Source organism: Megalops cyprinoides, chromosome 6, assembly GCF_013368585.1.
Source record: "Megalops cyprinoides isolate fMegCyp1 chromosome 6, fMegCyp1.pri, whole genome shotgun sequence".
NCBI classification, from domain to species: Eukaryota; Metazoa; Chordata; class Actinopteri; order Elopiformes; family Megalopidae; genus Megalops; species Megalops cyprinoides.
The window spans coordinates 23,406,036-23,418,417 of NC_050588.1; the positions used below are offsets into that span (position 1 = coordinate 23,406,036).

Genomic DNA, 12,382 nt, shown 5'->3' on the forward strand with positions numbered 1-12,382 from the left:
GTCCCTCGGCAAGGCACGTAATTGCTAATTGCGTTGTAATTGGGAGACTAAGATTTGGTAGCACGCGCCTGTCTCTCATCAGAATTTCTGTTAGCGTACAAGGATAATATTGTTCCAGGAGCCGTGTGGAGAATACATTATTGTATATTAAAGTCGGAAAGACGAGGAAAGGTATAGTTGATGTAGTCCAAGTGTTTTATTATCCATATTCTGATGAAGACAGCCCGATACGGTGAAGCTTCCCCTTGAGGGAGTTTAGCTGATTAATGTAATGGGTTCTGAAGAGTCCATGTTTTATCTGATAATTTGTGTCATTACACGGAAGTCAAGTGTAAGATTGCATCACCAGAATCGTGTATTTTACTAAAATTGTTCAAATATATCTTTAGGCACTAGCCATTCGATCTATGCGCAAGCAAAAAAAAATCAATACAAGATTCTGTCAGTATTGCTCTTCGTAGTTCCTCTTATTACTTTTTACAGCTTTAAAAAAACAAAAAAAAAAAAAAAAAGAAAGGTGCTGTACAAGTTTCAGCAGAATGTAAAGCTACATTTACGATATTGATTTTCACAGGGCCACATTCCTGAGCGCAAATGTGTCCTAAATGGACACTATTTTAGTATTATGCTTGAAGTACATTGGAGTATTTAAAAGTAAGACGGACTATTTAAAACGCGTACAAAATAGGGTGTTGTGCAGGGTTGGATTTCTGGGATGCTGGCCTACTTATTGGCGTAAAGGACTGAGAATATGATTTTTATTTTACAGTGAACTACATCGTGGCAATGTTTAAGACTGGGGACAATGCCAGAGTATACACCTCTGACAACGTGTGGGAATATTTTAAGATATGTTTAACGCTATTTAACGATCCGTAAACATTGAGTTGCTTTATTTTAATACAGAGCCTACCCAGAAGTGTTTCGATTTCCATTTAATCATTATTGTGTATTACCCGGGCAGTGACAATATCGGTATGACTGGAATTTGGAACGTTATCAAAGGAAAGTGCAGTGCTATACGGAACAGATCATTACAGGTATATTTCATTTAATGAATTATTTTTATTTTATCGCAGCAAAAATATGTTAGCCCATTCAGTTGATAAAGGATATTCAGTTGGTATCTTATCCATTTTGAGATACATATGTTGATTCAATGTAAATCATCGAATGACTTCCCTTTTTTTTCACTTGACTGGCTGTGAGACGAATCCACACAATTTTAACGGCTGCAGAAAGACCTGTTTTGTCTTTCATTAAATCGAAATCTTTCCATCATTGTTGCCTCCTAAATTACCTCCATATGTGTCCCTCAAAAATGAACAAATACGACAGAATTTTTAAAATAGGCTTAATATTTCCAACGAAAGTAATTGAAGACAAATATCATGTCGAGCTCCCAGGCCAGTTATAGAATTGAACGTATGGGATTCTTTTTTCGTTTTTTTTTTTTTTTTTTTTTTTTGTTAACAGATTTATGTAGAAACACAATGATATTACTGTAATGATGTATTCTAAAATACTTGTTTTGTTAATGAAGTTCCATCCCATTTTCAATAGAATTTTATTAAGGGTTAAAGAGTCTTTCTAAAATTTATGCCTAAATGTCAACACCTCAGATTCTCAAACATTCAATTTTTACATATAACTTATACTTTAATGTATAAAACGTCTACGATTCACTTATTACAATACTTGTTGTGAACAAGTTCTACATTACAAAACATAAAAATGCGTCCATGGGAAAACATTTAAATAACATTTTATTAATCATATTATTTACAATGTAGTCCTTAAACTGCAATCAACACTCATTTCGATGGAAAGAAACAAAAATAGATGACCTGGGTTTCCGTCATAGGAATTTTGTAATTATTATTATTATTATTATTTGTATATAGTAAATGTTCATTAGGGTTTATATATACAGCAAAACTATGCGTATCTGCGGTTGTCCGAATCCAACGGAAAACAACGTTGCTCAGCTCGTGAGTCCTCGTGAAGAGTCGTTTGACGCAGATAAACACGAATTGCTGTCGTGCAGTTTCCGTATGTGCTTCTTCAAATCAAAGTTCCTGCAAAAGCCTTTGCCGCAAGTTCCACAAGTAAACGGCTTCTTGTCGTTGTGCGTGTGCATGTGGAAGGTCAGGTTGTAAATCTGGTGAAAGGCTTTGTTGCAGATGGAGCACTTGTACTGCTTTTCGCCACTGTGCGTCAGTTTGTGGTTCTTGTAGTTTCCTTGAATTACAAAGTAAATATAACCATCAGTACACAATTAATAAATGAAACATAGTCACTTTCTATTTTTTCTTAAGGTCAGTAGTTCACAATTAAGTTACTTCAGACAAAGAGTTCCATGGCCTAGCCTTCATTAATCAGCGCTTTGCATGTCGAAGTCAAGAAGTTGTCAAACTTTATCAAAATCAAGCGCAGCAACAACCCAAAACTGTCGGATTATAAATTAGGGAAAGGTCTGTTTCCTGACCCTGAGCGAATTTAAGAATCTTGTCAGGAGAGTTAGTTAAGGTAAAGTGACACATTCTATTTGGAAATATCTCTCACAGGCTGTCAGGATCTTGGCCAAACTATTTAAATGAAAATGAATTGATTTATAATAGGCTACATTGTTGATAACACTGACTAAACAAGTCAACAAGTTATCGGTGCAAAGTGTCAAAATAATGACCACTATAAATAATAAGAACTAAGAATGTTGAATTATCTCTATCTGTAAACTCTCATCAATCAGTTTATATATTGTGTTACTGTCGTTTTTATTTTGGAGAATCGCATCTTTACCTTTTTGGTGAAATCCTTTCCCACAAAATTCGCAGACGAACGGTTTGTACCCAGCATGAATCCGTATGTGAGTGTTTAACGTCGAGCTCCTGTTGAAGGCTTTTCCACACTGGTTGCATTTATGAGGTTTTTCCTAATAAGTAAAATATAAAAAACACAGCTTCCGTTTGTCTCCATACGGTCTTAAATTATATCTTATTGTCTGTTTAAAGCTGACTAAAAAGGAAACGTGACTCACCTGTGTATGAATGATTTTGTGTCGGCACAATGTGCTGGCTTGGCGGAAACCTTTTCCGCACACTTTGCACACGAAAGGTCTAGCGCCAGTGTGCACTGGCATGTGACGAGTTAAGTTGTAATGAGCGTTGAACACCTGCAACAGAGAAAAGAGTTACATATATCTGGCCGCTATGCATACTTGTAGGATGGCAATGTTAAATGCTAAGCAGGTTATGTATTTAAATACATTTGGTCTGACTGACAACAGGCGGCATTCGACATTCAAATAAATTCTTATTTAGCGTATTTAATGTGTGTGTGTGTATATATGTATATATATATATATATATATATATATATATATATATATATATATATATATATATATCCTCTCGCAAACAAAGGCGCACATACAGAAAATGAACTGCATTCGTTGACTTATTTTAGTATTTTACCTTTCCACACACTTCGCAGGTAAAGTTTTTCGGTTTCCCATCTGTTGAACTGTTGCTTAGTTTATTGTGCGCTTTCACGCCGTTCTTCTCCGAGGTCAGGTTGTGATTCTCCTTTACAATCTGGTCCAGTTGTCCGGGCAGACGCTCCTTGTGCGGGTACTGGGGCGTAGGGAACTTTTCGGCCGTGGCACCGGCGAGTTTGGCATTCTCCAGCAAAAGCAATCTCTGGTGCGCGGTGAGGGATGCGTGCGCTTGAGAATTTGCAATGGAAGAAGAAAATAAATGTCCGCCAAGTAAATCAGATGGGTGATACGCAGTGTCCAAGTAGTTGAAATAATACAGGGACCCATTTGTCGGCATCGCGACTGTTTGATGAATTACTTGGGGTTTGATCACTCTGGTTCCTGGCAGTAACGAATGCTTAAAACTCGAGTCCGTTTTACCGCACACACCACAGTTGGCTTTGCACATCGCAGCGGAGGTACATATCGTCCCCCTAAAATTAGCTTTCCAAAATTCGGAGTAATTCATCAAAGCCTTTGCTTGAAGGTCGTAGCTAAAAGGCTGGATGGGAATCATACAGGGGATAGGTGAGCACAAGCTGACCATCTTCTTGCTCTCTGAAACCTCCACTCCGCGACGGTCGTCAAATGCGTTTTTTGGTTCCGAAGTCTTGGACATGATTCTGTCAATAGAGAAGGCCAGCGCCTTTGGGGCGGCGGGGGCTCCATTCCTGGTCTCGTGTCTTGGGCAGGACATCACTGCTTCCAAAGGAAGAGAACTCGCCATTTTTACCGAACTTGGTGTGAGCAGCAGCCGACTAGCCGCTCTGTCCTCTTCTCCTGTATTCCAGAAAACCCAGGACACACATCAGTTTAATAAGCACCTTGGTTTTACAATGTCACCCATTTACATTCAAATTGCCATCCTCTGAACAATAGCATCCAGGGGTACCAGATTAATGGTCATTAACTAGTACACACAAAATTAACAGGACATTACAGAGCTTGTTAGAAAAAGAAAAAGAAAACCCCTCTAAGTTCATTCCCATTCAGCCGGTCTGAATTGAAAATCTGATAGCAAACTTGCAGCAGAAGCAATGTTGTAGTTTACCTTTTCTAAAGCGACGACGGATGCATTCAAGGGTAGCTGCGTGACTACACTGTCACATTTTGGTAGCAGACATCCTAATCAGCGCGAGATCACTGTCTCTTGCATTTAGCTGACATCACATGTACTCACTTGTATCAGGGTGACAAGGAAACGCCATCACCAGCCCTGTCCCTTCTCCCACCGCCCATTTATACGCGGCCACGGGGGTGGTATACATGACAGTTATTACAGATTATTATTTATGTTTCTCTCCTCGAGTCCGCTTCCTCTCACCAAAGGCCAGGATTTGATCGAATAAGTGTGATTTAATCCTTCAAAGCATATTTTGAACAGTATGATACGGAAGACGTTACTTACGAAGTCATCAAAATATTTGTTAAATGTGTGACTTTTAGTTAATATTTTACAGATTTCTTGTAGATCTAAAAAAAACTCCTTTTGTGTATTATTGTTAATGTTATTATTACTACTACCACTACTACTATTGTTTTATAGTTTATTATTGTTTTACTAAATCATGTATGTAATATTTAATATTTGTATTTTAATGGGTTTTTTATTTAAATTTATTTATTTATTACGTCTGGTTTAAACATATGTGCATGATTTGCTTTGGGGATAAAGTCACATTTTCAGAGACGTTTTACTTATTTTCTTTAAAGTCATAAAATCGATGGCATGAGGAGGAGAAACTGGAGAGGACGTCTTCAATTTTATGTTTGACTTTGACTTAGTTAATTCCCTGTTTAATTTTAACTCAGATTTATTAAATAAAACGTTTGGTCATTCAGGGAGTTTTTAACATTCTGAACAATAAGGATTCGGATCCTCCGGTTAGACTAGTTCCAATTTTCATTGCGAGTTCCTAATCCTTGGGGATGAAAATAGCTTTTCCATCCTGGTTTATACTTACTATTTGTATTATTGAGAAGGCCCAATTTCCACCTGTTTAAGGAGCAGATTGCAAGAGCAGAACCTCCCTCGGATCCTATTAAACGTTTTTCCTCCTTCACCTATTCAGAAGAACCAATTTTCCAGAGCGATTCAGAGAGCTGAGCGCCGAAAAAAGCAGCTCTTTCACTTTTAGCCACTAAAGCACGGCGTGGAACCTGTTTTTGTGTTTTTCTGAAATAAAGGGACGGATTAAAAAGGAAAGAAAAGACTTAGCTTGGCCAGAGGTATACCAAGCAATGAAAAGAGCCTTCTTTTTAAGGCAGCATAAAAGTTTGTTGGAATCCAGAGTTTTGTGTTCTCGCTACAATGACCAGTCGCCCTCTCGGCTTTCTTCATTTGGGGCAGCTTGAATTCATTTGTTTGCAGACAATTTCACCTGAGACGCGCAACAAATTATTACAAAAACATTCTAAAAGAACTTTTCAGTTATAATGCAGTGCTTCTTCATGGTTATTATTTATATCACTGTTTGCTCGTTGACGCTTGATAGAAGTCGTTAATTCGACGCCGCGTTGCATGTCTGTACAAAGTTTTTTCTGCTTTGACCAATGGAATTTTTTGAAATAGAGTATTTTACGAAAGTGAATGAGTAAGATGATGATATTGGAACGGCATTAAGTTGGCAATAGGGAAAAACAAACAGGAATCGTACCGTGATATAAACGAATTTTCAGCCGCATCAGAAGTTATTGCTGTAATTAGTATGATGACTTTTTAATTATGTACTCAGTGTACTTTGCTAGATATTTTCTCTGAAACTTACTTTACTGTGTTTGTGTAATTACTGAAATGACATTAAAAAACGTATAAAAATACGTATAACCTATACTTAGCGCTCAGTGAATTGGACGTTTGTTAACTTTTTATATTTATTCTGTAAAAGACGAGCTAAAATGCCTGAAAATGCAGTGATATTAAAAATCCCGATACACACCTGCAATCCTTGCGACGGAGGGTTTAAACGCGTCCCACTAATTCCAGTCATATGTAAATGATCTAACTCTAATTTGAGTTTATTCAGGAACAATTACCGACTCGCCCACACAATAAACATTGATCCTATTGCTATAACCTCACTGAGCTCGGCATTTACACGTTCAGCAATTAACTCAAGAATCGACCGAACAGATATAAGTTTCCAAAGAAGAGACGCAGACGCGTAAAACATAATAATGGTACTGAATCAGCATGTTAACCATGTTGCGTTTTTGTCAGTATTTTTGACTGCACTTGCATGTAACCTGCAATTTACAACTGCTTTTGTGCCGTACTCGATTACCGGGACACTGTTTTTACAAATTGACAACTGCTTGAAAAAAATCTGAATACACTGACCACCATAGCTTGCATGATTCAAATTCCCGCTCTGTAGTTTTATGTTTTATGATTATGATTTTTTTTTGTTGTTTTTTTTGCTGAAAACAATGCAGCAAACCTAATTTACGTGCATAGTTTAGCTTGGCCTGTTGAAACACTAATGAGCACTTCCGATGATTAAATCCAGATTTTTTTTTCGTCTTGGCATCTACATGCAAACTGCAGATTTAACCAAGCTTTTTTCTAAATTATGTCCTTACTCCAGCTGAGACCGATTCTCGTTGAGAAGGCTAACCCCTGCCCCCACAGAGAAACGATGCTACACGTAACGTAATTGTATTAATAACTTAATGATAATCACAGGTTGCATTCTCTCAAGTAGCTGTTTTATTAACGGTAGCTTAATGGTTGTTTTCTTTGTCTATTATTATTATTATTATTATTATTATTATTATTATTATTATTATTATTTAAAGAGAAGAAGACTTCACATTACTGATGGAAATAACAAGCCCTGTCCGGTTGGTATTATTCATCTGAATGTGCAATTCACACTCAACAATGTTCTCCACTACACTATGCATGTAATGCTGCGGGATTTCCAGTTGTCTTCAAATTCCTCATCATTATCATAAACTTACGACAACTTATCACAGTTGACCCTGTGCTTTAATGCTGTGATTGTTCATGACTGTGATTTTTTGCACTAAAACAGCAACAATAAGTGTCACTCATTGAAATATAGATACATTTCCTATTTGCTTATTTCTATTTATTTTGTATTTCTTGTCACACTTAGCCAATGCTTTTCTACAGATACCCCATTTGCAGTCATTTAATACACTGAACCTGAACCTGTTTTACAATGGAGAGTTGAAAATACGTGAGAAGTCTGAACACTTACACTGCATGAAACTTTAGTGTGTGCAGAAAAAAAGGAGGAAATGTACTTTGCTATCATTTGACGGATTTCGGTGAAGGGTGGTAGTGAGAATTCTGCCTTACAGCTGACTCTACAGGAAGCAGGAAGTGAAGTTTACCGTGTGACCCGACCTGAGGATGGCCCTGGTGCCACAAATGATCACAGAGCCAGAGATGTCTACTCGCCAGCAGGGTCAGACAGGCCAGGAGCAGAGAGATAAACACACAGTACAGTAGGCTCTCCAGCTGACAAGTACACTGCGTTAAAGGAAGTAGAAGGACTATGGCAGCCAGCTGGAGAACAGACAAGAACTTCAAGATGCCACCAGATCCACATTCTCCTTAGCTGGCCGTTTCTCTACTTGTCATCTTGTGTATCCCTTTATGTGCAGCCGATGCTTGCTGTGGGATTCGTAGTTTGTTCCTAAGTTAGTTTTAAGACTTCAGTTGCGATGCAGGCAGACTCGGTCACTCTAAAAGCATGAGAAAGTGGCCTTCGCACATTTCCTTCACGGATTGGGAACCCTTTTTATTTTTACAGATACCGACGCACGCTGAGCCGCTACTGTGAGAGGTGCAGTCCTCCACTTTATCATCCCAAATTAGCCCTGTAGCTTTTGCAGAACACATGGATTTGACAAATGAATGAATGGATTTTATTGAGGATAAAAACATCCGTACAATCAGCAGGTGCAACAACAGAGTAGCAACTTCAGATAAACCCTCTGATTATAACAGGGGTCAAAGCTAAGAGTTAGGTCAAGTATTACCAATTTATTTTCAGAGAATGTCCTTGGGTGCCCTTTAACTACAGAGTCCTGAGAATACTTTTTACTTGGATATAAGGGCACAAGCCAATGATGGAAGATGAGTACAATAAATATTGTTTTGGGGGGGTCCATCCTGTCATTTCTGTCAATGGCAGAAAATCTCTATGCCCTCTGCATTGCACCAAGTGACAATATTTCTGCACGCCAAGGAACGGTGATAAACTGACACGCTTGTGTAAAATGGATTCAAAAGTGTAAGGTGCAAAATGTCTTAATGAGGTTATCAAGATTGAAAACGTGCAGAGACACGTTCGCCATGCCTAACACCTTTACTGTAAGAAACAACTACACACCTTTCGACACACTTTCTACCACACTGCGTTTCCCCCTCGAGCGTACTTAGGGAGAGATTCAATAAAGACATCAGCCCATCTGCTTACAGATGATAAATCCAAGGCTAATGGCAGGTACTCACAGCCTTTCTCTCTCAATGTTGTTTGAAACCAGTTTCACTCCCATTCTTATCTAAACTTGTAAAATGTCACTTTTTCTTTTTTTTTTTTTTTCCAAATCCAACTATAAACATGAGAGAGATAAATACATGACAGTGCCGTGCTACATGTTAATCAAGTTGGTCTAAAAGAAGTTGAACCTCAGAATCTCTTTTAGTCTTATTGGTGTGAGCATAGTCTTGTGGCTATGCTTTGACGCTTTGAAGCAGCTCTCAGTCTTACTGTAGACACCAGTTAGGCGTTACTACAAAAACTACTAATGGTGTAGATCAGAGTAAAGGAAACTGGTTGTGTCGTAATATATATGCAGCTTCAGGTGTTTGATATATTTATATCATTCAGTACATGTTTTATTTGCACGGACAAAGCTTACTGTACTTGGTATAAACAGAACCTTTTGCATTGTTAAAGGAGTGGATAATGATCATTCCAGAAGAGGTGGCAGCAGTCTCGGTCTCAGTACTGGGAGAGATGGGCGGGTTTGTGTGCCGGGCGCTGGTGCCAGGGCAGTGCTGCATTTGGCAATGTCTGTGACAACTTGATGCAGACTAATTGTCTTTGTCAATGGCGTGACGCTGGCCAACAGCTTGCGCTGTGCCAGTCCCGGTCCCTTTGCTTTACATTAGTGATAGTGCGAGAGAGATGGGCTTCACCAGCGTCTATGTGTGGAGAGCAAGCGAGAATGTGAGACCACAGGGGAAACGTTCACAATCTTAAGCTGTCTAGAAATCCTCCTGCGGAGGCGCAGTGCATGGTACATTGAGCCGGAGAGAGGATGGCTGAAGCAGGAAAACTACAGGATCACCGCGTCACCTGACACCACCTGGTCCCACAGCCCTCTGTCAACAGGTCATCAAGGAGACATCGTGGACAAAAAACAACAGCAGCAAAAGCGGATGTGTAAATAGCACTTGTGACAGGTTGTAGATAAAAATTTCATTTGCACATCGCTGGACACTGTAGATCAGATTGCATACATTTTTGCCTATTTAGCAAAACCCATGCCTAAGGAAGAACATAACACCTTACTGTCAGCCTTCTGTTCAGATTATATGTGAAGGATCCTTTCTGTTAAGCAATGTCATACATTTCGGGCTTTTCTTTCAGATTTTGTTAGTTTTTTTTATGCATGGTCTAAGGAAAACAGAAAAGTGCACGTAAAAAGTTTGCAGAGTAAATGCCAATGAAGAGGAAAATGCTCCATGTCAAAGCGATGCAACGTTCTGGTGCGGCAGACAGCAGAATTGGCTGTTTTTAATGTATTCCTGAGTGAGCCTTTTTGTCAGCCAGAATTTTCATCCTGGAGCTTCGCTGAATCCCCTTTAGCTGTCAGATCTGTGGCCTCTCACCTGTCCCTCCACCACCACCCCCACCATGCAGTCTGTCCCTTTGTCTCTCCTCACACTCCTTACACGCTGGATGTTCTGGGCATTTCTCTCTCTGTGCGTGTGTGTGTATATGTGTGTGTGTGCGCATATGTGAATGCATTTGTGCATGCATGCATTTGTGCGTATGTGTGTGTGTGTGTGTGTGTGTGTGTGTGTGTATATGCATGTTTCAGAGCTGTTAATCACTTCTGCCTTTCATGCAATGTTCAGACAAGCTTTTATCCAATACTTTTCTCTTTTGCTTCCGTACTCTCCTTTGATTTACCACTGGTGCCACTTTAAGTCTGGGCCTTTTCAACCCCCTGTCTATTTTTCTGACCTCGGTCCAAGTGTGGGAGGTTCTCTATACAGTCATTTCTGAATGGATATACCTTTACAAAGAGAGGCCAGGCTGCGCCTATGATGCTGAGAACAGGAGACTGAATGGAAGTAGAACAATGGTAAGAGGGCTGAGAGAAAAGGCATGGTTATGGCAACCTCAACAGAAGTTTTTTTCCCCATCTTGCCCATTAAGGGCAGAGCACACATTCCCTGAAAATGGCACAATGTGCAAAACTGCAAGAGAGTCTACCCCCGAGTCCTATCATGAGTCAAGGAGGCCTGGGTCCCACTTGCCTTCAGACAGACAAGATGAGTTCAGCAGATTTGCTCGAATGCGTTTGCATTAGCATTTTAAGCTGCAGGCAGGTAGTACAGGTGCGTCAGAGCAAAAGTTTAGCATTTGAATTTGAAGACACGTTTACCTCCATAGTGCTGTGAATTCCCGTTCGGTCATACCACCATTGTCTGCCTAACACAACTGGCTGATGCTGTTTTTGTGCATGCAGAATTCTGTCTGTTCGAATGTTGTAGGCTTTTCACTAGCAGTTCACATGCTGCCTGTAAGGTTTGCATTTACCTTTTCCATCAAGACACTAAAGACCGATGCCTCCACTCATCCTTAAACTCACAAACTTAACACATCGGATTATGGTCTGTAAAAATTCAGACCATTAAGGATTGATTAACAAAGATTTTTGTGCCAGCCAACTGTTTTACTATGAATTGAGGCCATGTGCTTCATACCTTGAAAAAAAGATCAGCAGATTGCACATCTCTTTGTCAGTGTGAAGAGAATCATGGTGCACTGCGGTGACTCTGAGGACATTTGATTAAAAGAGGTTAAAGTTCCTGCCTGTTTTCTGTAATGCCAAATACAGATGTCATGGCTGAATATTTGTGTGAGATTGCTTTAAACTGTAAGCTATTCTTTTCATGGAAAAGATCTGAAATTAATCAGTCCGGTTGTATTTTGTTCTTAAGGCTAAGATAAGAAGGTTGCGGAGAAGTAGAAAAAAAATCATAAGAGGCTTTGGGCTGCCTTTATTAAAAGGATTTGACATATACCTGCTCCGTTAAATAAGAGGCAATTCTGACACTTTTGTCACGCAAACCGACAAACCGGAATTCCAGAAGAGTCAGACTTTTCTTGTATGCTTCTTTGGAGCATGTCTACATTTGAAAACACTCTTTCCCCCTCTTTCACCTCATACTGTGAATGTCATTTCAGAGTTGGAAAGGATGTGGTAAACTGAAAACTTACAATTAATGAGCACATCAACCACTTGGTCATTTGTTATTAGTTTTTTGGTACTGTTTTGTTCCCTCTGTCGTCTTCATGCTTGTTCCCATCCGACATTTCTCCTAGATAAAGTAGCGTGCTGCTTTTGATATGAGTACATAACCCATTCTCACTTTAAATCCAGATTGCATAAATACAAGTGTTAGGCTGAGGCCATCTCTTGCTGTGATGGTCAATTGGAGAATCTTTTATTTGGATACTGTTATGGTTCCTATTTCCCAACCTGATTGGGGCTTAAAACCCAAAGCAGCTCAGATCGTGCTAGAATAAATCTCTTCTTCCATTAATCTGTCGCTGTACCCTCTCTCCT

The 12,382-nt window shown here is 39.3% G+C and overlaps 1 protein-coding gene across 1 annotated transcript; it reads right to left on the reverse strand.

Annotated features, from left to right (window-relative positions):
* Window positions 1–1,984: 1,984 nt before the first annotated feature.
* fezf2 (FEZ family zinc finger 2) lies at window positions 1,985–4,283 on the reverse strand. The gene is made up of 4 exons (XM_036532336.1): window positions 3,477–4,283; window positions 3,041–3,175; window positions 2,803–2,935; window positions 1,985–2,241 (listed from the first exon to the last, which is right to left on the reverse strand). The coding sequence occupies exons 1-4, from the start codon at window positions 4,263–4,265 to the stop codon at window positions 1,985–1,987; spliced, it is 1,314 nt and encodes a 437-aa protein (XP_036388229.1). The 5' UTR covers window positions 4,266–4,283.
* Window positions 4,284–12,382: the final 8,099 nt, after the last annotated feature.

Coding starts and splice junctions, on each gene's coding strand:
- fezf2 (XM_036532336.1), bottom strand. CDS start 4,265: ATGGCGAGTTCTCTTCCTTTGGAAGCAGTGATGTCCTGCCCAAGACAC. Junction 3,176..3,476: donor CCTGCGAAGTGTGTGGAAAG/GTAAAATACTAA, acceptor TCTCTGTTGCAG/GTGTTCAACGCTCATTACAA. Junction 2,242..2,802: donor GAAAGGATTTCACCAAAAAG/GTAAAGATGCGA, acceptor TTGTAATTCAAG/GAAACTACAAGAACCACAAA.